This window comes from Acanthochromis polyacanthus, chromosome 5, assembly GCF_021347895.1.
Source record: "Acanthochromis polyacanthus isolate Apoly-LR-REF ecotype Palm Island chromosome 5, KAUST_Apoly_ChrSc, whole genome shotgun sequence".
Classification (NCBI taxonomy): domain Eukaryota; kingdom Metazoa; phylum Chordata; class Actinopteri; family Pomacentridae; genus Acanthochromis; species Acanthochromis polyacanthus.
Window position 1 is genome coordinate 13003412 of NC_067117.1, and position 24061 is coordinate 13027472.

Here is a 24061-nt window from a genome sequence, read left to right on the forward strand (position 1 = left end):
CCTAAACTCAGATCTTATTTATAGTGAGGCAAGAAAATAAAAGTGATTTTGAAAGGTAAATTAGAAAAATCATAAGAGTCAAGAACAACATAAGGGCCAGTGACTTTCATGTATTACAGAGAGGGATGACCACCCAAAGTAAGTTCACATTAATGAGGATTATTAATATTACTAGTAATAAACTTGAAGCAAAGTGATAACCAATGCCCAGTGGCTGAAGGTTCAGATCATTATGGAAGATAAGTGGATGCCATGCAATTCAGTTTTTCTGCAGAACAATTAACTTCATATCAGACAATCCAAGATGTAGGATGCTTTACTTTCTCAATGCTAGTTACAAGCTGAAAGTTTAGGTACTGATTTTCCTTAATTACTAAGTATTAATTGCCTTCATTTTCTTTTGCGTGAAATATTTTCAAATTCTTCAACATGGCCCCCAGTTAAAGTTGCGCAACAAAGAAGTCATCCAGGCGTCTCTGTAGGGCGGACTCAGCAGACATGAGCCAGCAGTTCATTGTCAGAGGAAACACAACACCATAGTCAACCGCAGTGGCACTACAAAAGAGAGACAAAAATATGTAATATATCTTTGTGTAGTGGAGTAATAGTAGCACTCTCAGCTTTCTTTTTTGTGGCAAAAAAAAATTTAAAATTTAAACATAACAACTCAAAGGAGGTAAATGTACCTGGTGGCAGAAATCTCCTGGTCTTTGATCTTCAGTTTTGTGAGGGAAGCTTGCTGCACCGCCTCATAAACTGCTGGCGATAGAGCTGCACACACAGAATCAAACAATAAAGCAAGACTTAAAGGAACAAACCACAAAATGGTTGCCTCATTTATGTGATTTTTTCTGCAGCTGGGTGCAAACATCACATGCAATATATAGTGTAGCTGATATTAAATCACACTAGCCAATGCAGCAGTTTTCCAAGCCACACAAAGACATACTCACAGACTCACTGAGTCTTTTCACCCACCTAAAATTCCCTCCATGTTGGTGGCTGACGGCTTCTGTCTCAAAACTGGCCAAAGCAATTCTTTGCCATTCTTCTGATGAACTAAAATGACCAGGCGAGCATCTGCAGCTGCAACATCGATTTCCTTGTCCCGCCGAATCACTGTCATACTAGAAGAACATGCAGTTTGTTTTAACGTCCTGATCACTCAGATGGCTCTACTGTCAGTTTGAAGAGGTTAGAAGCTAATGTGGGCCTAAACATTTGAATACAATCAGACAACCAATCAAACTAGAGTTTTTATCATCTAACATATTTAAAATCAGCAGTTTGAGTGCATTATCGCTGTACAGGAGCTTTACTGTAAGCATCAGTTTCAAAATTTAAAATTACGAATGATAAAAATTCTGCATCATAAATAGTTTAAGTTGGAGGTCCACTTTAATTTCTTCCTGAGGTTTACAAGACATTGATACTATTCTCATGTCTTTACATCATGAATCTCTAACCTGCAGCCACAAAGCTTGGTTTTGATTAAAGAGCAGAGACCAAAGATAGCAGCTATAGTGTTGTTCAGTTCAGAAGTAACAAAATCTGTCCACCAGGACATTTCAACTCACTAATAAAAGCCATACGCATTTAATCAGCACAGAAAACTAAATGTAAAAACAACAAATTGCTGTTTTTCAGGGGTGAGGTCTCAGAACATTTCTTGGTAAACTTCAAATACTGAAATGTAAACTATGCTGAACGCCACCAAACATCATAGTAAAAATCAATTCTCTCATGTAACTACTGATGAGATAATAAATAATTAGATTTATTAACATGTCAAGCTGTTGCTGATGTCAGAATCAACCACACATCTGTACAGATTCATCACTGTGTAATTCCAGACCATTACAATGCAAATTCACCTTCCGACTGCGATGGGATCCTGTCCAGTGTGGTGTGTTACATTCTGCCCCACTCGCACAGTGACTCCTGTGGTGGTAACTTCAACATGCTGATCAGCAGTGAAGTGGACGACAATCTTTTTGAAGCCCCCATTTGTTACTGAGTCAAGCTCACCGTTCACATACAGCTCTAGAATAAAACAGAAAACATACCGCTCAATACCACACTACAGACTAGGGAGATAAATATAGAAATCACTGTCTATGACACACTGAGGACAACATACTAAATAACAGGGTTTTGTTGACTGAGCAGATAAAGACTGTGAGGGAGGATAATGAGGAGGAACATTACTGACCTCTGCTGGGGTGGTGCAGCAGTTTAAGGAGAGCAGCTCCGTTGACATCAAAGCATAGTGGAGGAGATGCACTGTCAGATTTCAGCAAAAATCTGTGCAAAAGAGGGGCTGAAGATATGGAGACACACAGAGTTACACAGCAGATGGAAAATTAACAGCTTTCACATGCAACATCAATTTACTAAAGTACAGCTGAATTGTAGGTTGTTTGAAGTTCATCTGTTCATTCTAGTCTCAGCTTTGAACGTTTATGGACCAAATTATCGTAGTTCAGAGATTACATACACACAGGAATGTCCTAATTATGGTGCATACCTGTCATAAAAAGTTGGAATATAAATATATTTTCTAACTACTTTATTCAAATATTGACAAAACATATATTGTACATATTTTTTTTGCATGTTGTTTGGACCAAATTCACTTGTTTCAAATGTGTGTGTTGTGTGTTAACTAAATCTGTACCTCCCTCTGTGTCTGTGCTCTTGTGTGAAACAGAATTACAAATACTCTATACAAACCAGTATATATAAACTGCACAAATCAGTTATTCAATAGTGTACCAGAAGTTGCTGCTGCTGTTGACACGAAGGTAGGACGAGGACGCTGAACAGGTGCTGTAAATACATTTATAGGAAGCCAGTTACATACTCTGATATCACAGAGCTTTAACAGATATTTATAGAACATCCATGTTCTGATTCCTATCCCCAATTTCAAAACAAAAAAACTAAATACATATTATTTCAATCCTCATCTGCCTCATCACTTTAGAAATATATTTGTATTTTAAAACATTTTTGTTGCTGAAATTTGTGCACATGCGTTTAGATCTATTTGTGTCTGTAGTTAAAATTTTCTGTGAAGGAACATCTTATTCATGTGACTGCCACTTTTAGTGACTGTCCAACAAAAATACACAAATTCTTTAGTATATCTGAATCAGTTGGCTGACAAATTAAAGTTAAAAGTAATTAAAATATAATTAATTAGCTTTCACAGCTTGTGTTGTGATGTAAATGTAGGTAATTTCTAATAATTTCTTCAAATATTAGAAGGACAGATTCAGAGAACTGTCCACTTCCTTATGACATGAATGTGGATGGTCAGTGCCAAAATTACAGATGTAGAAGGACAGCTCACAACAAACACAGAAAAAGATTACGTTTATGTCTCTGAAGTTTTAGTTTTCGATCCACACTGTAGGCATGACCTTAAAAAACAAACAAAAAACACAAACAGTAAAACATAAGAATTTATGTTTATTGAGAAGTGCCTTAAACAATCATATCTAAAGATGATTGTTGAAGGCATTTCTAAATAAATGTATATCTTTAAACACTTTTTTACATTTTGTGTTACTGCAGTGTTATCAATATTACAGATAAATTCTGCATGAAGAAGTTTCTTTTATAGAAACAATTCTGAGAACAATACAACTATAATTTTGTAATTTTGAAAAAAAAACTTTAAAAATTGCAAGACATTTAAATTATTATTGGTAAAGGGACAGTTTTATTTGAATGGTCGAAAGAAGAATGGAGGCTTTAATGTGTCTATTAATTGGAAATCTAATTTGTAATTTAATCGAGTTTCTTCCACACCTTGAACTCCTCACCTTCAGCCACTTTTCAGTTTACCGCCTGCATTCAAATGTAGTCATCATGAAAACAGGTGAGAGCTTAGTCACCACCTCAACACTCTACTCGCCAGTTTCACAGTTCATCTCATCCTCAGAAGTAAACAAGAACCTGAGATCTAGTTTCCAGCTTTAAGGGATAAATTCTGAGAGGTCTGCTGAAGAACAGCTCAGAAACTAACAGCATATTGGGCAGGAGGGATCTTAATGTTGTGGCTCATCAATCATAGTATTATCAAACAGTGCAGGTGTGTGTTCATATCATACTTATAGGTACAGTATCGTAGTCAGCATCTGGGCAGAAAGGGAAACATGAAATTTAGATACATTTATAAAATACTTATCATTTGCAAATTGATTAACAGTATTGCAGGTGTTCATAAACAGCTTCTTTCCCTCAGCTGTCATTCTACTGAACTCTGCACTACAGTGACAGCCCCAACATCCCAACACCCCTCCCCCATCCCTGTTCACCCTGGACTTCATACTGTGCATATGCTGCATGTATGCTCCATCTGTTGTTGTTCATACAATTTATTATTACTATTTATACTCATATTGCTAATCCTGTATGTACACTGCATGTATAGCATTAATGCTGCTTACACTGTCCATACTGTCTTTGCTGTTCATACAGTTGATGCTATTCATAGCATTTATACTGTTTATACTGCGCTTAACACCATTTATCTCCCCTTGTAGATTTGGATCCAAATTCACTAATGAACCTCAGCATGTTTTTGGACTGTGGGAGGAAGCTGTAGAACCCAGAGAAAACCCACACGTGAACAGTTAGAACATGCAAACTCCATGCAGAAAGATCCAGTCCCAGGCTGGGATGCAAACTGGGGATCTTGTAGTTGCGAGGTGACGGTGCTAACCACCGAGCCACTGACCCTGGCAACACTAAACATTAATTCTGTTTATACTTTAACAAGTGTTTTCAGTGACAGCTCCGTTTTGTGGAGTTCAGGACGTAAAGAGCTCTCTGCTAACAGAAATCACAGGACCTCTTCAGAGGCTGTGCAGAGTCAATGCTTTGGCAGGTGGAGCTTTTTTGGTGGCACGCACAGAATGAACAGCATGTTGGGCAGGTGTGATCTTAATGTTGTGGCTCATAAATATTGTCATATCAGAACAGTGCAGATGTGTGTTCATGCCATACCCTCATAGACGTCCATGTTAGGAACTGAGTGGGAAGATAAACATAAAATTTAGATAGTGTACGAAATATTTATCACTTGTGCATTAGATTACAGTATCACAGGTGAGTCTCTGAGAAGTTATAATTGCTTCATTAATGCATGACTTCAATGTTAAATAATTATTTGTTCTCATCTGTAAAAAAAAATTCAGTTCCGTCACTTCATTCAGTTTCAGATTATTGTTGATTAATAAATTACATTTCACACATGCATAATTTTGTCCACTTTTCACCCACACTAACTTATTAATGCAAACAAACTTATAAACCACAAACTTATGGTTCTGTATCCTGTTGTGAAGCATGGAGATATGAGATCCCAGAATCAGCCACAAAGGGGAGACTCTTACAGAACAACAGCTAAATAAGGGAACATTGTGATATAACTGTGATTTAGGATCAGATTATGCCATAACCTAATGAATGAGTGTGAACTAACCAAGTGTCTATTCTTACATTCTTTAATGTTGAAACAGTGTAGAAGTCAGAACAGCAGCTCACTGTGAAAGCTGATGTGTTTGATAGATTTGAGTAAAAAGAGGAACTTATGCGTTATGAAATGGGAATGCTTTTAAGAGTTTTGATTACTATTAAACTGAGATGTTTTAGAAAGAGTTTTGACTACTGTTATGAGGTGAGAAGTCATGAGTTAAGTGAACTAGGGTCAAGTGTTCACCGTAAAGATTAAACTCAGAATAGATTGGGTTTTTTTAATAAGTCTGTACACATTGTCCAAAAGATTGCACAATGGGATGCCAGCAACGGTTAGAGGCTGACATCCGCTTTTCCATTTCCTGATCAGGAGCCTGTGCTGAGTTGCAGACAGGAGAGATCGGGGGGGCAAGATGGGCTGTCTGGACAGTCCAAAACAGACAGTTTCAGTTCCTTAAAAGTGGAGGTGATCATGCGGTCAGTGTATGGGGCAAGTGTGCGAGTTGGGAGGGGGTAAAGATACAGTAAACTATAAATTACATCTGATCAAGACGCAAGTTGGGAGATTGTTGCGGGTATCTGCCTGGGTGCAATCCAGACATCAGTCTGAGCACAGGGGATGATTACCACGTAACTCGGACAGGGAATTCAACATGATCTGCAAAGGAATAACTGTTCTATTGGAATTATGGACCAAAGTACTGCGTTTCCTGCAGTGTTGGAGGATTACTGAACTGTGATCTGGAAATAATGCTGTCTGAAGGAACATTACTGAACTCTATTTTCCATGTGAGGAATACTGGACCAAACAACAAAAATGGATACATGCAGATCTAAATCTGGTCCGGACCCCCGTCCACTTCCCCCTGGGCCCCGGTGGGTCTCAAACACTTGTCGGGTCTCAGGTGAGCAGCCGGGTATGGCCACACCGAGCTGCTCTCCCTCCAAATTATGTAATCTGGGTGAATATTACTTCTCTTTTAAGAAAGCATAAGACCAGTAGGGATATGGATTAAGGGTGGGTTGAATATTATCTAATGTTTGATTATTTGTCTGATGATTTATTGGCTATGCTTATGTCTGCTGAAATATATTAATAAAGCATTTTTCTGCAATTAAAGACAACAAATTGCAAGTGCTATTTTCTTTTATTATTTTTTAATTTCTATTTCTATTCTGTATTATCCCTGAACAAATACTTATACATCTAGCTCTTGATGTAATAAGTTAACTTACAGCGTGCATGACAATAGCAAGGTTCTGAAAGGTTACCTAATCATAGGGGTCAGGTTGGCCCAGTATAAACATATCCTAGAGGTTGTCTATATGTCCATAACCTCTGAATTAACCTAGCAACTTACCAAGTGCCAGATCTATGAGAGGAAAAGCTGCCGTTAACAGGTGTGTCTGGTGATTAAATTTAACTATACCGAAGTGGCTACTCGGTTAAATTAATTATCAGAGGAAGCAGGGATAGGCATCTGGATGAAGGCAGTGAGACAGCTAGGCGAATTTTCCTCGTCAACCAGCTTAACAGTTCTGCAGCATCCCTCTGAGTAAGATCTCAGGGGGCAGTAGGACCGGACCCGAAGGATGGAGAGCTGGTCCGGTGATTCCCTGACAGCTGAGTAAGTTAATCAGGGGGTCACTGGCCCTGAGGATCGACAATCCATACGTTGTAATTTCATTGTCACATCATGCAAATGTGTCTTACCTGGCATCTGCACTGTTGAGAGAGAATGTTGAAAAAGAGATGTTAGATGGTGAACTGTTCATTCTGTATTATCTTTGTTTTGCTTTGCTTTGGTTTTGGATTAAATGAATAGAAACTCTTTGTCATGATTTTTTCAAATTCTTGTTGCTCACAAGTGTAAACTTTTGATTTGCATTCATTCATGGAAAGCAGAGCAGTCTAGAAGATATTATAATTGATTCAAAATCAGACTCAAAAGGCTTTTATAATCCTGCAGAGAGCATATGATGTTCACATGTTGGTATAATTTACAATATAATTTAAGGAGAACTGATATCAAATAAAGACAGAGAGCAGATTGGATTTTAACAAGAGATACTGCAGTGAGTGAAAGTGTGTTTTAGTTATAAATTATTATATAAATTCTATCTAGGAACCAAAAGATTAACTCACTTGATTTTTATAAGTTATTACAAACCAGAAAATACTGACATGCAATTTTGATCCATCAAATCGTGTTTTAAAACAATATATGACAGGACGATATCTACAGATTTGGAGTCTTTTTTTGTCATTAACTCTAAGAAACTTTCACTCAAGCACCAGAAATCCACGTTTTCTGATACGTACATTGTTACATTGTTATTCTTTATCTCAATAAATACTAAAATACATTTCAACTGACTGTCTGAATTAATGCATAAACTGGCAAAACATTTAATATATACATTAATATTTTGATTAGGCATCAATTGGCGAAAATTCTGGAAAGCTTGAACATCTATTTTCATGTAACTTTCTGGCTTTGATTCAAATTTATCTGATGCATCTTTGAAGATGACTGTCTGTGTTCAAAATAATTTACATGGAGAAAATACCGACATGCAATTTTGATCCATCAAATTGTGTTTTTTAAAATATATTACCAACTTGGATTTTTTTTCATTAACTCTAAGAAACTTCTACTCAAGCAGCAGCAATCCACGTTTTCTGATGTGTACATTGTTACACTGTAATTGTCTATCTCAATAAACAGTAAAATACATTTTACATACACATCATAATAGAGCAACTATGAGCCGTATGACATGCCTATAGCCCCACCAAAGCCTCCTCCCCCTTAAAAGACAAAGATGAAATAATACAGTGTCATGACAGCTACAAATTTACTCGAAGGACATCATGTCCTGTAAATTGGCTTGAAGTGTGGCCTCAAGTGTGTTTTAGAGAGACACACCTGAGCCAGACTTTTTGCTGATCCATTCCTTTGTGTTGATTAGAAAATAAACATTCAACTGACTGTGTGAATTCATGCAAGAACTGGCAAAACATTTAATATATAAATTAGTATTTTTGGTGAGGTATCAATTAGCTAAAATTCTGGAAAGATTGAACATTTATTTTCATGTAACTTTCTGGCTTTGATTCAAATTTATCTGATGCATCTTTGAAGATGGCTGTCTGTGTTCATAATAAATTACATGGAGAAAATAATACAGAGAGAAAAAATACATAACTTTAAGCATCTCTCTCTCTCTCTCTCTCTCTCTCTCTCTATATATATATATATATATATATATATACCGTATATACACACACAGAAGTTGTATGCAAAATATAACAACTATTTTCACATTTGGCAAGCTCACATTTGCTGAAAAGAGAATGATAAATGACCTTGCATTAGTGCTAGATTGTATTGTAAACTGTTGCAGCATGATAGAAATAAAAATTGTTTCATTGATGCATTAATTTAGCATTAAATAATTATTTGCTCTCACTTGTGAAAAACAAATTATTCAATTCTGTCAGTTCATTCATTTGTAAATTATTGTTGATTAACAAATTACATTTCACACATGCATAATTTTGTCCACTTTTCACCCACACTAACTTATTAATGCAAACAAACTTATAAACCAAAAACCTGTATCCATACGTTGTAATTTCATTGTCACATCATGTAAATGTGTCTTACCTGGTATCAGCACTGTTGAGAGAGAATGTTGAAAAAGAGATGTTAGATGCTGAACTGTTCATTCTGTATTATCTTTGTTTTGGTCACATTGATATTAGAACAGTTCTTGGATTGCTCCTCAAACTTTGTCATTAAATGGATGACATGGAGATTGAATGAATAGAAACTCTTTGTCATGATTTTTTCAAATTCTTGTTGCTCAGAAGTGTAAACTTTTGATTTGCATTCATTCATGGAAAGCAGAGCAGTCTAGAAGATATTTTAATTGATTCAAATCAGACTCAAACGGCTTTTATAATCCTGCAGAGAGCATATGATGTTCACATGTTGGTATAACTTACAATATAATTTAAGGAGAACTGATATCAAATAAAGCTCGAGAGCAGATTGGATTTTAACAAGAGATACTGCAGTCAGTGAAAGTGTGTTTTCTATATAAATGAATATACAGATTCTATCTAGGAACTGACTTGGAGGATTAACTCACTTGATTTTAAGTAGTTATTACAAACCAGAAAACATCGGCATGCAATTTTGATCCATCAAATTGTGTGTTTTTAAAAATATATGACAGGACGATATCTACACATTTGGATTTTTTTTTGTCATTAACGCTAAGAAACTTTTCAAAATAAAATACATTAAAAAAAACTCTAAGAAACTTTTACTCAAGCACCAGAAATCCATGTTTTCTGATGTGTACATTGTTATATTGTTATTGTTTATCTCAATAAACAGTAAAATACATTTTACATATGCATCAAAACAGAGCAACTTTGTGCCATATTTCATACATGGAGTCCAAGGATTGCCAGGTGGTCCCCCTAAAAAGACAGAGATGATATAATAGTGTCATTACAGCAACAAATTTACTCTGAGGACATCATGTCCTGTAAATTAGCTTGAAGCCTCTCAAGTGTGTTCTAGAGAGACACACCTGAGCCAGACATTTTGCTGATCCATGCAGGTTTTGATTAGAAAGTAAACATTCAACTGACTGTGTGAATTCATGCATAAACTGGCAAAACATTTAATATATAAATTAGTAGTTTTGGTCAGGTATCAATTAGCTAAAATTGTGGAAAGATTGAACATTTATTTTCATGTAACTTTCTGGCTTTGATTCAAATTTATCTGATGCATCTTTGAAGATGACTGTCTGTGTTCATAATAATTTACATGGAGAAAATAGTGCAGACAGAAAAGATGTATAAATGTCATTTCTTCTTTTAAATAACCATAGTTTCCACCCCTTTAAGCACAATGAAACTATATATATATATATATATATATATATATATATATATATATATATATATATATATATATATATATATATATTATACTGTGCAGAATTAGAATATAATGACAATGCTGCATGTATGCTGTAAGTTGTGTGCAAAATACAATATTTCCTGACATATCTGGCAATACAACACTTGCTGAAAAGAGAATGATAAATGACCTTGCATTGGTGATAAACTGTATTGTAAACTGTTGCAGCATGATACAAGTCAGAATTGCTTCATTATTGCATTCATTTAATCTAAAATAATTATTTGTTCTCACTTGTGAAAAACAAATTATTCAATTCTGTCAGTTCATTCATTTGTAAATTATTGTTGATTAATAAATTACATTTGTAGTGAGATCCAGGTTTTAAGTGATCACTTAACATTCCACAGGGGATCTTCTCGTCAGATAACAACAAACTCTCTCCTCTCAGAAAGCTTAAACAAACAAGACTAAGAGCCCAAAGTGCTTTTTTATGACCAGAGAGAGACCTGTATCATCCCAGATGCGATTCAGAGACATCTGTACCATAGGGCTTTTATACCATACCAAAGGCTTTTATAATCCTGCAGAGAGCATATGATGTTCACATGTTGGTATAATTTACAATATAATTTAAGGAGAACTGATATCAAATAAAGACAGAGAGCAGATTGGATTTTAACAAGAGATACTGCAGTCAGTGAAAGTGTGTTTTAGTTATAAATTATTTTACAAATTCTATCTAGGAACCAGAAGATTAACTCACTTGATTTATAGAAGTTATTAAAAACCAGAAAATGCTGACATGCATTTTGATCCATCAAATCGTGTTTTTAAAAAATATATGACAGGACGATATCTACAGATTTGGAGTTTTTTTTGTCATTAACTCTAAGAAACTTTTACTCAAGCACCAGAAATCCACATTTTCTGATACGTACATTGTTACATTGTTATTCTTTATCTCAATAAATACTAAAATACATTTCAACTGACTGTCTGAATTAATGCATAAACTGGCAAAACATTTAATATATACATTAATATTTTGATTAGGCATCAATTGGCGAAAATTCTGGAAAGATTGAACATCTATTTTCATGTAACTTTCTGGCGCTGATTTAAATTTATCTGATGCATCTTTGAAGATGACTGTCTGTGTTCAAAATAATTTACATGGAGAAAATACCGACATGCAATTTTGATCCATCAAATTGTGGTTTTTTTTAAATATATTACCAACTTGGATTTTTTTTTATTATCTCTAAGAAACCTTTACTCAAGCAGCAGAAATCCACATCTTTTCTGATGTGTACATTGTTACACTGTAATTGTCTATCTCAATAAACAGTAAAATACATTTTACATACACATCATAATAGAGCAACTATGAGCCATATGACATACCTGCAGCCCCACCATAGCCTCTCCCATAGCCTCCTCCCCCTAAAAAGACAAAGATGAAATAATACAGTGTCATGACAGCTACAAATTTACTCTAAGGACATCATGTCCTGTAAATTGGCTTGAAGTGTGGCCTCAAGTGTGTTTTAGAGAGAGATGTCTCAAAGTTTTGCTGATCCATACAGGGTTTGGTTAGAAATTTAACATTCAACTGACTGTGTGAATTAATGCATAAACTGGTAAAACATTTAATATATAAATTCATATTTTGGTTCGGCATCTATTAGCTAAACTTCTGGAAATATTGAACATCTATTTTCATGTAACTTTGTGGCTTTGATTCAAATTTATCTGATGCATCTTTGCAGATGACTGTCTGTGTTCAAAATAATTTACATGGAGAAAATACAGAGAGAAAATTTATACATATATATATATATATATATATATATATATATACACACACACACACACACACGTTGTATGCAAAATATAATATCTATTTTCACATTTGGCAAGCTAACATTTGCTGAAAAGAGAATGATAAATGACCTTGCATTAGTGCTGGATTGTATTGTAAACTGTTGCAGCATGATAGAAATAAAAATTGTTTCATTGATGCATTAATTTAGCATTAAATAATTATTTGCTCTTACTTGTGAAAAACAAATTAATCATTTCAGTCAGTTCATTCCTTTGTAAACTATTGCTGATTCACTAGCAAGGACCACACCATCCATTTAAAGCTTAATTGTTTATTGGATGCAAAGGATGGTTATGCTGGTGATCACTGAGTTGAGCTGATGCGGTGTGGAGGGAAAAGTTTAGTCAGAAGGAAACCAGCAGGTTACCTGCTGGTGTCTGCAGGTTACCTGCTGGTGTCTGCACTGAGACTGACTGGGAATCTGGCATCCTGGTGTGTAAAAGCGGAGAGTTGTTGATGCAGGGGTCAGAGTTAGTGACAGTGGCATCGAGGTGCTAGGAATCATGGCAAGAAGTTGATGACATGTGGTACAAAATGGTTGTGAGGGCAGGCCAGTCAAGATTGACCGCTGCTGCAGAAGTGACTGTGCAGGTATCTGCACTCAGGCGTGTTGTAGCCAGCTAGATTAAGACAGATAGTTTGTCCTTAAGAACTTAACTGTTTTTCCTTTACGTCGACACCTTGCGCCATGAGAGGCGAGAACAAACAAGTGGGAAGGGCAAAGTGGTATGTATGACAGGAAGGGGAGTGATTGAGGTGTGGTCCTACTTCTGAACCTCAGCTCAAGTTTTTCATCCATCCATTCTCTATACACCGCTTTATCCTCACTAGGGTCGCAGAGGATTGGAGCCTATCCCAACTGACTCAGGCGAAGGCAGGGGACACCCTGGACAGGTCGCCAGTCGCAGGGCTACATATACAGACCCACAATCACACTCACATTCACACCTACGGGCAATTTAGAATAATCAATTAACCTCTGCATATTTTTGGACTGTGGGAGGAAGCTGGAGTGCCCGGAGAAAACCCACGCATGCACAGGGGGAACATGCAAACTCCGTGCAGAAAGATCCCAGGCCCAGGCTGGGATTTGAAATGGGGATCTTCTTGCTGCAAGGCCAAAGTGCTAACCACTACGTCACTGTGCAGCCCAGCTTTAGTTTTTATGCTCATTCAATGAATTGCATTTCACACATACATATTTATGCTCAGTTTTCACACACACTAATTTGTTAATGCAAACAAACTTACAAACCACAAACTTATAGTTCTGTATCCATGCACTGTAATTTCACTATCACATCATGCAAATGTGTCTTACTTGGCATCACCCCTGTTTAGAGAGAATATTGAAAAGGAGACATTAGATGCCGAGCCATTCATTCTGCACTTCTTTGTTTTGTTCACATTTATGTTGCTCACCAAAACCTGGTGTCTGGTGTATCGGAGATGAGTTAAGACGAAAATGGTATTGAGGAGTCCTGGTATTGGCCTGCCTCTCTGGTGCTTCACCTTCCTTGGGTTTATGAAGCACATCTGTGTTCTCCCCTGGAGGCTTGGTGACCACCATGGATGTGAGTGGGGTCACAAAGCTATACTGAAGTGACAACTCCAAAGCATCTTTCTTCACCTTCTCTTTCTCAGGTCCAGATAACTGCAGCCTGTGCCATAAATTGTTATGTTGTCATGTGTGTTTTGAAACATGGACACAACTTACAACAATTATCAGAGACAAATGAGAGGCCTACTTTTATTTACTTCTGTGTGAAATTGAAGATCCAACCAATTTTGACCAGTAAATCTTTCACTATTATCCCTGGATACTGCATATATGAACAGGAACTAAACACGACTGTTTCAAATTAAAATCTTTTGGATTTTGAACTCAAGTCAGAAAAAAACAGTCATTTAAAAGTCTGACATTCTCAACAAATTACTGACTGAATACAAAAAATAATAAATAATGGTTGGCCAACAAGAACAAAGAGAAAAGACAGCAGATGTCACACTTACTCTTTCTCCAGAAGCTGTTTAACTGTGAGGTAGGCCCAAACCCTCTGGATGTGGGCACCAGACTCCGTTCCAGTCGACTCCACAGAGGTGTTTGTGCCAGAAAAGGTTACCCTTCTATTCCCCTGTCAAAATTCAAGAGAACTTTAATTTCAACAACTTTCACAAAAGTCATTACAACTGTGGTGCAGTAAGAATGAAGATTTACCGAAATGGCCACAACTTGTGGAGTGAAAGTTTCCACGTCATTGTCAGTGATCTGACCAGCCACCACGATCTCAGAGCCATTATAATACATGCTGAAGTTAGTCTGGGTAAGATTGGTTCCACCAGCATAGAGCAGTGTCAGGTCTGTCAACAGAGGAGTAGCTACCTCTTCATAGAAACCCTGCATACATATAATATACACACCAGATGAATGTTTCACTTTTACACAGCAGCCAAACATTAATTTCTTCAATAGAAATGGAAATATTGCATTGTGAAAAGTTTATTGAAAAGGTGAGGAACATACCTTCAGCTGCAAATCAGCGTCAGAGTCTTCATAAATTCGTCTTGCCACACCATTGTTCTGTAGTGACATTTTCTCAAGGAACTTAAAATTGACGTCAAAACCAAAACCAAGACAGTAGAGTGGGAATTTATCTGCAATGGCCCTTCTGACATTGGACTGTATCACTTCAATATTTGTCTCGCCTGCAAGGACACAAGACATGGTCATTTGAGCACTGAATTCATATTGTAAGATTTGACAGCACTATGACAAAGATTTGATTTGGGTTAAACACAAAAAAGTCAAGATGTCCTTCATTGTCATGGTTAATGGAATGGTTGAAAGAAGCATTGCTGATAATTGCTTTGAAACAGAAATCCAGCAGGTTCTCCAGTGTAAATCCAATGTTTTGTTGACCCAACCATCCACCCCAAGCTCCCGCATGCAGACTTTATGCATGTAAATGACAATCGTCTCCATTGCTCCTGTTACATGTAGTGCAACCAAATGTGTGATCGGTATTTTTATGACAGTCTACATTTCTAAAAGTATTTGTGTGCAAGTGTGCTTTATTATAACCTGAGGTTGGATCTCCATCTGTGAGAAGTATAAGGATAGATGCTGAACCTTGTCTTGGATGTGCATTCAGCATACTTGCTCCTTTCAGCACTGCTTGGTTAATGTCTGTGCCTGAAATGCAACAAAATGTGGTTTGTTACTGTCATTCTGCTTCCATATGTTCATATTCCAAAATGAAAATATTGATTGAAAAATATCACCTCCTGCAGCTCCTATTGTCCTTGCAAAATTCTTGGCGCTCTCCACATTTACACTGCTGGCCTGAACAAGTTCTTGTTTCCAGTGATTAATGCCACTATGAAAAGTGATAAGACCAAAGTAGTCATCTTCAGCCAGGTCATTTAAGATGTGGATTAATGCGATTCGTGTCTGGGCAAGAACAGCATGAACACAATAACATTATTATTCAAGTCAGAAATAATATAATAGTTATGTTACATGTTAGTTTGTGTTTATTCTGAAATCATGTATTTGGCTGTAATGTTAATCTGAGAGAGATGTTGATAATCTGTGCCAAACACATGCTCTTTAAATTCTGTACCTGCTCTATTTTTCTGCCATGCATTGAGCCACTTTGATCAATAAGAAAGACAACATTTTTTGGTATTCGGGAAAGACCAGTTGGAGCAAAGTGATGAACAAAGTACCCATCAGATTTCTTCAAGGGAATAAGAAGAAAGAAGTTAGACTGGCTGAAAGTTACTGAAATGACAGGAAAACATATCAAATTAATTCATGTGAGCTGATATATTTTTGTTTGTACAGCGCTAATTCACAGTAGAACGCTTTCAGGAAAATAACACTTGTTTTACCTTGATGTCTCCCAGTGTGGTGTCCCTGTTTACATCATAAACAATAACTAGATCTCCATTCATACCATCCACTCCGCAGCTGTCACAAGTTTTCTGTTGGTCCTCTGTTGGATAGAAATGCACCCATGCCTGGAAACAGAAAAATTCTAATTAATGTTCCCAGACACAGGAGTCAGTGGTTTGTATAGATTGTACAGCGAACAGTATCAACAGACATCATTTTAACATGAACAGTGAACGCAATAAGTGACACCACCGTCATGTTTAATTTACACACGTGGACAAAATTGTTGGTACCCCTCAGTTAAAGAAGGAAAAACCCACAATTCTCACTGAAATCACTTGAAACTCACAAAAGTAACAATAAATAAAAATTTATTGAAAATTAAATAATCAAAATCAGCCATCACTTTTGAATTGAACTCCGCCACCGGCAGGTACCGGCAGGTGTCCTGCCGATGCCGGTCCCAAGCCCGGATAAAGGAGGAGGGTTGGGGGCTTAGCCCCCGTAAAACTTAATGACCCGTATGGCAGTTAAAAACATAAGGACCGTGATGCCGCCCGGTATGGCGCAGCCGGGGCCCCACCCTGGAGCCAGGCCTGGGGTTGGGGCTCGTATGCAAGCGCCTGGTGGTCGGGTCTCCGCCCACGGGACCCGGCCGGGCTTAGCCCGAAAGGACGACGTGGGTCCGCCCTCCTGTGGGCTCACCACTCACAGAGGGTTCCGTAGGGGTCGGGTGCAAAGTGGACAGGGCGGCGGTCGAGGCGGGGTGCCTCGGCGGCCCGGCCCGCGTTCACGACCACTTACTGTGGGGACGTGGAACGTCACCAAACTGGCGGGGAAGGAGCCTGAGCTGGTGCGGGAGGTTGAGCGCTACCGACTAGATATAGTCGGCCTCACCTCCACGCACGGCTTGGGCTCTGGAACCGCCCCTCTGGAAAGGGGTTGGGCGCTCCATTATTCTGGAGTTCCCCGCGGGGTGAGGCGGCAGGCTGGGGTGGCACTGCTCATTGCCCCCAGCTTAGTCGCCTCGTGTTGGAGTTCACCCCGGTGGACGAGAGGGTCGCGTCCCTACGCCTTCGGGTTGGGGACAGGCTCCTCACCGTAGTCGTGGCCTACGGCCCGAACACTAGTGGGGGGTATGCGGCCTTCTTGGAGTCCCTGGGAAAGGTGCTGGATAGTGCTCCGACCGGGGACTCCATTGTCCTGCTGGGGGACTTCAACGCCCACGTGGGCAACGACAGTGAGACCTGGAGGGGGGTGATTGGTAAGAACGGCCCCCCGATCTGAACCCGAGTGGTGCTCAATTGTTGGACTTCTGTGCGAGTCACAGTTTGTCCATCATGAACACCATGTTCGAGCACAGGGGTGTCCATAAGTGCACGTGGCACCAGGACACCCTAGGCCGGAGGTCGATGATCGACTTTGTAGTCGTGTCTTCTGACCTCCGGTCGCGTGTCTCGGACACTCGGGTGAAGAGAGGGGCGGAGCTGTCGACCGATCACTACCTGGTGGTGAGCTGGATCCGCCTACAGGGGAAGAAGCTGGTTAGACCTGGCAGGCCCAAGCGTATCGTGAGGGTCTGTTGGGAACGGCTGGCGGAACCCTCTGTTAGGAGTGACTTTAACTCCCACCTCCGGGAGAGCTTCTCACAGATCCCGAGGGAGGTGGGAGATATAGAGTCTGAGTGGACTTTGTTCTCCTACTCCATTGTCGATGCGGCCGCTCGGAGCTGTGGCCGCAAGGTCTCTGGTGCCTGTCGTGGCGGCAATCCCCGAACCCGGTGGTGGACATCGGAGGTAAGGGATGCCGTCAAGCTGAAGAAGGAATCCTACCGGGCCATGTTGGCCTGCAGGACTCCTGAGGCAACTGAAGGGTACCGGCAGGCTAAGCGTGCTGCAGCCCGGGCGGTCGCAGAGGCAAAAACTCGGGTCTGGGAGGAGTTCGGAGAGGCCATGGAGGAGGACTATCGGTCGGCCTCGAAGAAATTCTGGCAAACCGTCCGGCGCCTCAGGAGGGGGAAGCAGTACCTCACCAGTACTGTTTACAGTGCGGGTGGGGAGCTGTTGACCTCGACTGGGGACGTTGTTGGACGGTGGAAGGAATACTTCGAGGATCTCCTCAATCCCGCCGTCACGTCTTCCGGAGAGGAAGCAGAGACTGATGATGCCGGGGGAGACTCGCCCATCACCCGGGCTGAAGTCACTGAGGTGGTTTACAAGCTACCCGGTGGCAAGGCTCCGGGGGTGGATGAGATCCGTCCTGAGTATCTGAAGTCTCTGGATGTTGTGGGACTGTCCTGGTTGACACGTCTCTGCAGCATCGCGTGGCGGTCGGGGACGGTACCTCTGGACTGGCAGACCGGGGCGGTGGTCCCTCTGTATAAGAAGGGGGACCGGAGGGTGTGTTCCAACTATAGGGGAATCACACTTCTCAGCCTCCCTGGTAAAGTCTATTCCAGGGTACTGGAGAGGAGAATCCGGCCGATAGTCGAACCTCGGATCCAGGAGGAGCAGTGTGGTTTTCGTCCTGGTCGCGGAACACTGGACCAGCTCTATACCCTCCAGCAGATCCTCGAGGGTTCATGGGAGTTCGCCCAACCAGTCCACATGTGCTTTGTGGACTTGGAGAAGGCGTTTGACCGTGTCCCTCGGGGTGTCTTGTGGAGGGTTCTGGGGGAATATGGGGTTCGGGGCCCTTTGTTAAGGGCGGTCCGATCCCTGTATGACCACAGTAGGAGTTTGGTCCGTATAGCCGGCAGTAAGTCGGACCTGTTCCCGGTGCGCGTCGGTCTCCGCCAGGGCTGCCCTTTGTCTCCGGTTCTGTTCGTTATCTTTATGGACAGAATTTCTAGGCGCAGTCAGGGGCCGGAAGGAGTCCGGTTCGGGAACCACAGGATCTCGTCTCTGCTGTTTGCAGATGACGTTGTCCTGTTGGCTTCATCGAATCAGGACCTTCAGTGCGCACTGGGGCGGTTCGCAGCCGAGTGTGAAGCGGCCGGGATGGGGATCAGCTCCTCCAAATCCGAGGCCATGGTTCTCGACCGGAAAAAGGTACTTTGCCCCCTTCAGGTCGGTGGGGTGTCCCTCCCCCAAGTGGAGGAGTTCAGGTATCTCGGGGTCTTGTTCACGAGTGGGGGGCGGATGGAGCGAGAGATTGACAGACGGATCGGTGCAGCGTCTGCAGTGATGCGGGCGTTGTATCGGACTGTTGTGGGGAAGAAGGAGCTGAGTCAGAAGGCAAAGCTCTCGATTTACCGGTCGATCTACGTTCCCACCCTCACCTATGGTCATGAAAACTGGATCATGACCGAAAGGACAAGATCGCGGATACAAGCGGCCGAAATGAGTTTCCTCCGCAGGGTGGCTGGGCGCTCCCTTAGAGATAGGGTGAGGAGCTCGGTCACCCGGGAGGAGCTCGGAGTAGACCCGCTGCTCCTCCGCATTGAGAGGAGCCAGCTTAGGTGGCTTGGGCATCTGTTTCGGATGCCCCCTGGACGCCTCCCTCGGGAGGTGTTCCAGGCACGTCCCACTGGGAGGAGACCCCGGGGAAGACCTAGGACACGCTGGAGGGACTATGTCTCTCGGCTGGCCTGGGAACGCCTCGGGATCCCCCCTGACAGTTTGGAGGAGGTGTGCGTGGATCGGGAGGTCTGGACATCACTGCTGAGAGAGCTGCCCCCGCGACCCGACCTCGGATGAAGCGGAAGAAGATGGATGGATGGATGGACTTTTGAATTGTTGATTAACATAATTATTTAAAAAAACAAACTAATGAAATGGGGCTGGACAAAAATGATGGTACCCATAACTTAATATTTTGTTGCACAACCTTTTGAGGCAATCACTGCAATTAAACGATTTCTGTATTTGTCAATGAGCGTTCTGCAGCTGTCAACAGGTATTTTGGCCCACTCCTCTTGAGCAAACAGCTCCAGTTGTCTCAGGTTTGATGGGTGTCTTCTCCAAATGGCATGTTTCAGCTCCTTCCACATATGTTCAATGGGATTCAGATCTGGGCTCATAGAAGGCCACTTTAGAATAGTCCAACGCTTTTCTCTCAGCCATTCTTGGGTGTTTTTGGCTGTGTGTTTTGGATCGTTGTCCTGTTGGAAGACCCATGACCTGCGACTGAGACCAAGCTTTCTGACACTGGGCAGCACATTTCTCTCCAGAATGCCTTGATAGTCTTCAGATTTCATCAAACCTTGCACACTTTCAAGACACCCTGTGCCAGATGCAGCAAAGCAGCCCCAAAACATTACTGAGCTTCCTCCATGTTTCACCGTAGGGACAGTGTTCTTTTCTTCGTATGCTTGGTTTTTGAGTCTATGAACATAGAGTTGATGTGCCTTACCAAAAAGCTCCAGTTTGGTCTCATCTGTCCAAAGGACATTCTCCCAGAAGCTTTGTGGCTTGTCAACATGCATTTTTGCAAATTCCAGTCTGGCTTTTTTATGAGTTTTTTTCAGCAGTGGTGTCCTCCTTGGTCGTCTCCCATGAAGTCCACTTTGGCTCAAACAACGACGAATGGTGCGATCTGACACTGATGTACCTTGGCCTTGGAGTTCACCTTTAATTTCTTTGGAGGTTGCTCTGGGCTCTTTGGATACAATTCCAACGATCCGTCTCTTCAATTTGTCATCAATTTTCCTCTTGCGGCCACGTCCAGGGAGGTTGGCTACTGTCCCGTGGGTCTTGAACTTCTCAATAATATGAGCCACTGTTGTCACAGGAACTTCAAGCTGTTTAGAGATGGTCTTATAGCCTTTACCTTTAAGATGTTTGTCTATCATTTTTTTTCGGATGTCCTGGGACAATTCTCTCCTTCGCTTTCTGTTGTCCATGTTCAGTGTGGTACACACCTTTTCACCAAACAGCAGGGTGACTACTTGTCTCCCTTTAAATAGGCAGACTGACTGATTATGAGTTTGGAAACACCTGTGATGTCAATTAAATGACACACCTGAGTTAATCATGTCACTCTGGTCAAATAGTTTTCAATCTTTTATAGAGGTACCATCATTTTTGTCCAGGCCTGTTTCATTAGTTTGTTTTTTTAAATAATTATGTTAATTAACAATTCAAAAGTAATGGCTGTTTTTGATTATTTAATTTTCAATAAATTTTTATTTATTGTTACTTTTGTGAGTTTCAAGTGATTTCAGTGAGAATTGTGGGTTTTTCCTTCTTTAACTGAGGGGTACCAACAATTTTGTCCACGTGTGTAGCTAATACAAGCCATAATACAACAGCAGCTGAATTGAATATAAGCTAAAACAAGAACGAGAATCGTTGCATGCTTTACCTGTTTGTCTGCTTGTTCTTTGGTGATGGCATTAGCCAGGGCTTTGGTGCTTAGTCCTCCTTTCACATTGATGAAACTGATGCCAGCTTTCTCATGAATGAGCACATCAATCTGACATTAAGTGCATTAAAATAAGCAGTTAGAAACACTATTATCCCAGCATGGTTTTCTTTGATGATCACTAAATACATGGACAGGAGAGGTACCTTGAAGTCTTTGACAGGCTGCATCGGTCGAGCATGGATTTGCAGCTCATACTTCCCAAGGGTACGTTTCATCAGTTCCTCATATGTGAGTTCAAAGGTGACCTTTTGGTGAGCAGCCACAGTAACAGAAGTCTTGAATTCTTCCAGAGTCCTGCCTACAGAGCTAAAGCAAAGACAATAATAGTTGCATTTAATTGCATCAAACATATATGCCTATAGTGAGGACATGAACTGTGAAAAATGTGATTTTGCTGTTCTTCTTGTTTCATTTGAAATATTATAGAGACCTGGATAAATGAAATTGTGCAAGAAAAAAGAAAACATTTGCGTGGTCAAAAAACATCCTCAGTAATTTGTGTGACGTATCCTGAAAAACACATACGGTTCATTGACAAATACAACATGTTTACATATACCTGACAATCCCAGCGCTTTGGCCACGAGATACAGCTTCAGTATACTGTTTCTGAGCCTGCTCCTTAGCTTTCACAATACCATCATATGCCTGGCCATCTATAAACCTGAAGAGGACCAAGAAAGACATTATTTATTATCCCTATTTGCCTGCAGTGTTTTTCTTGTGATTCTTTAATGTACAGGTTTGTATTTGAAAATGCCTCTAGATGTCCACAGAGCTTCTCTTTTTCTACATACATTCTGAATTTACTGATGAAGGCATTCTTTGGAATCCTAACGTGGAATTCTATTTCCTTTGACTCATCCATGCGATTGGCCACACGGCTTGTGATGACAGTGGTGGCATAGCGATCGGTCACTGTAGAGTTGATGTGAAAGCTGTAGATGTCCCAGTCATCCTGAGCAAACACAGAAGACATGTTTCACAAAAAACAAACAAATAGCTTGACTAATCAAACTGGCTGATGACCAGATGACCAAAGGCTGATGGGTGAGATCTCATTGGTGCAGCGGTAGAAACACCTCATTTGTGTTATTTTTTTTCACAAAATGTTTTCATTTCACATTGGCTGTGCAGGTCCACAGTCCTAATATCCCCACATTCATGGCACACACATCAGACTTACACTCATCAGCTAAAGATTTACACTCTGTTATTTGTGCCGAAAAGGGATTTGACTCCAACAATGTGACTGTTTGAATGTCCGTCTCAGCAACATATCACTTAGCAAGACATTGCAGTGCTAACTTACAATAATTATACCTTAACCAAATCTTCATTAAAACCTTAATATAATATTAAGTTTTTTATTATAAAGTTCAGATAACTTTTTACCAAATAAAATCAAGTCCCCAGTGGCTTAACCCAGCCTGAACAAGAACCTAAATCTCGTCTACCCAAATGTTAAACCATGTTTTCAGCATAGAATTTCATGATTTATGGGAATCTTTGTTCCCAAAATGGGTTCTTTGTTGGTACCTCTATCTTTGTGAATACAATCACTGACATTCCATCATCCTAACCATCACGGATCAATCCCAAACCTCAACCATGACCCAAATCTAACTCTAACAAAAAGTAAACCAAACCCGAAACCTTAAAAAGTAAATTGTTCGCACTGCTCAAAATCTGTGGTCCTCATATGGACATATGCATAAAAACACATACACACTCATGATTCTATCTCTTCATTTTATAGTAATTTCTTTGAGACTTGCCATAACACTTAACTTTAAATACTACTTTTATAACCCTAAATGCAACCCTGTCCCAGTCATAAACAAGGTTTTCATATGTTCTTTTACATATATCCGTAATTCTACATAGTTTAACGCTCATTTTCCTTCCACAATCTGTTGCTCCTGTTTAAATGCATGTGTGTTTTATTTTGTGTAAGTGCTTTGAGAGCTAAGTGAACACCAAAGTTTGATTTATCTTAAAACTGAATGCTTCAATATAAATCAAATTTATACACACACACACACACACACACACACACACACACACACACACACACACACACACACACCATGAAGCAACTCTGAAGGTAAAGAGCCAAGAGGTCCTTCAACCTGCTTTTTCTAATCTTTATCAGAGGCAGAGTTCAGTGTGTTGCAACTGACCGAAAGATGCAGAGACGAAACAAAGAGAGAAAGAAATAAAAATCATGCACAAATCAGGTGAAATCTAAAAAATCTGGGAAAATGAAATTGCGGTGCGAAAATATAGACATGTTCGATCGAGTCAGTGTCCTTGCAGTGTTGTGCTCTGTCCCTGAAGTTTTGCAACCTTACCTTGTTTGGTAGTGTGGTAGCCAAAGCCAGCAGCAGCCCAAAGAGGGTTAGCTGCACCACAGTTCTCTCCATGATGCGTCCCACCAGAGTGCAACCCAGGCAGCTGAAGCTGTCTTTTAAA

The 24061-nt window shown here is 40.3% G+C and overlaps 1 protein-coding gene across 1 annotated transcript; it reads right to left on the reverse strand.

Annotated features, from left to right (window-relative positions):
• Positions 1–300: 300 nt before the first annotated feature.
• LOC127534163 (inter-alpha-trypsin inhibitor heavy chain H3-like) lies at positions 301–24061 on the reverse strand. Its single transcript, XM_051948674.1, has 27 exons — positions 23941–24061; positions 22384–22544; positions 22146–22250; positions 21730–21892; positions 21524–21634; positions 16216–16344; positions 15945–16061; positions 15604–15772; positions 15404–15514; positions 14846–15027; positions 14540–14719; positions 14335–14456; positions 13744–13982; positions 13643–13654; positions 11841–11879; positions 9953–9982; positions 9075–9170; positions 7202–7213; positions 5017–5040; positions 4119–4145; positions 3378–3425; positions 2776–2829; positions 2213–2320; positions 1875–2043; positions 979–1127; positions 687–771; positions 301–555 (listed from the first exon to the last, which is right to left on the reverse strand). Exons 1-27 carry the CDS (start codon positions 24010–24012, stop codon positions 441–443), a joined length of 2829 nt encoding a protein of 942 aa, XP_051804634.1. The 5' UTR covers positions 24013–24061; the 3' UTR covers positions 301–440.

What these genes read in the sequence shown, in the direction of transcription:
- LOC127534163 (XM_051948674.1), bottom strand. Translation starts at nt 24,012, where the DNA reads ATGGAGAGAACTGTGGTGCAGCTAACCCTCTTTGGGCTGCTGCTGGCT. An exon ending in AGCCTGTCAAAGACTTCAAG is followed by an intron (nt 21,635 to 21,729) that starts GTACCTCTCCTG and finishes ACTTAATGTCAG; the next exon opens with ATTGATGTGCTCATTCATGA. An exon ending in GACAATAGGAGCTGCAGGAG is followed by an intron (nt 15,515 to 15,603) that starts GTGATATTTTTC and finishes GTTGCATTTCAG; the next exon opens with GCACAGACATTAACCAAGCA.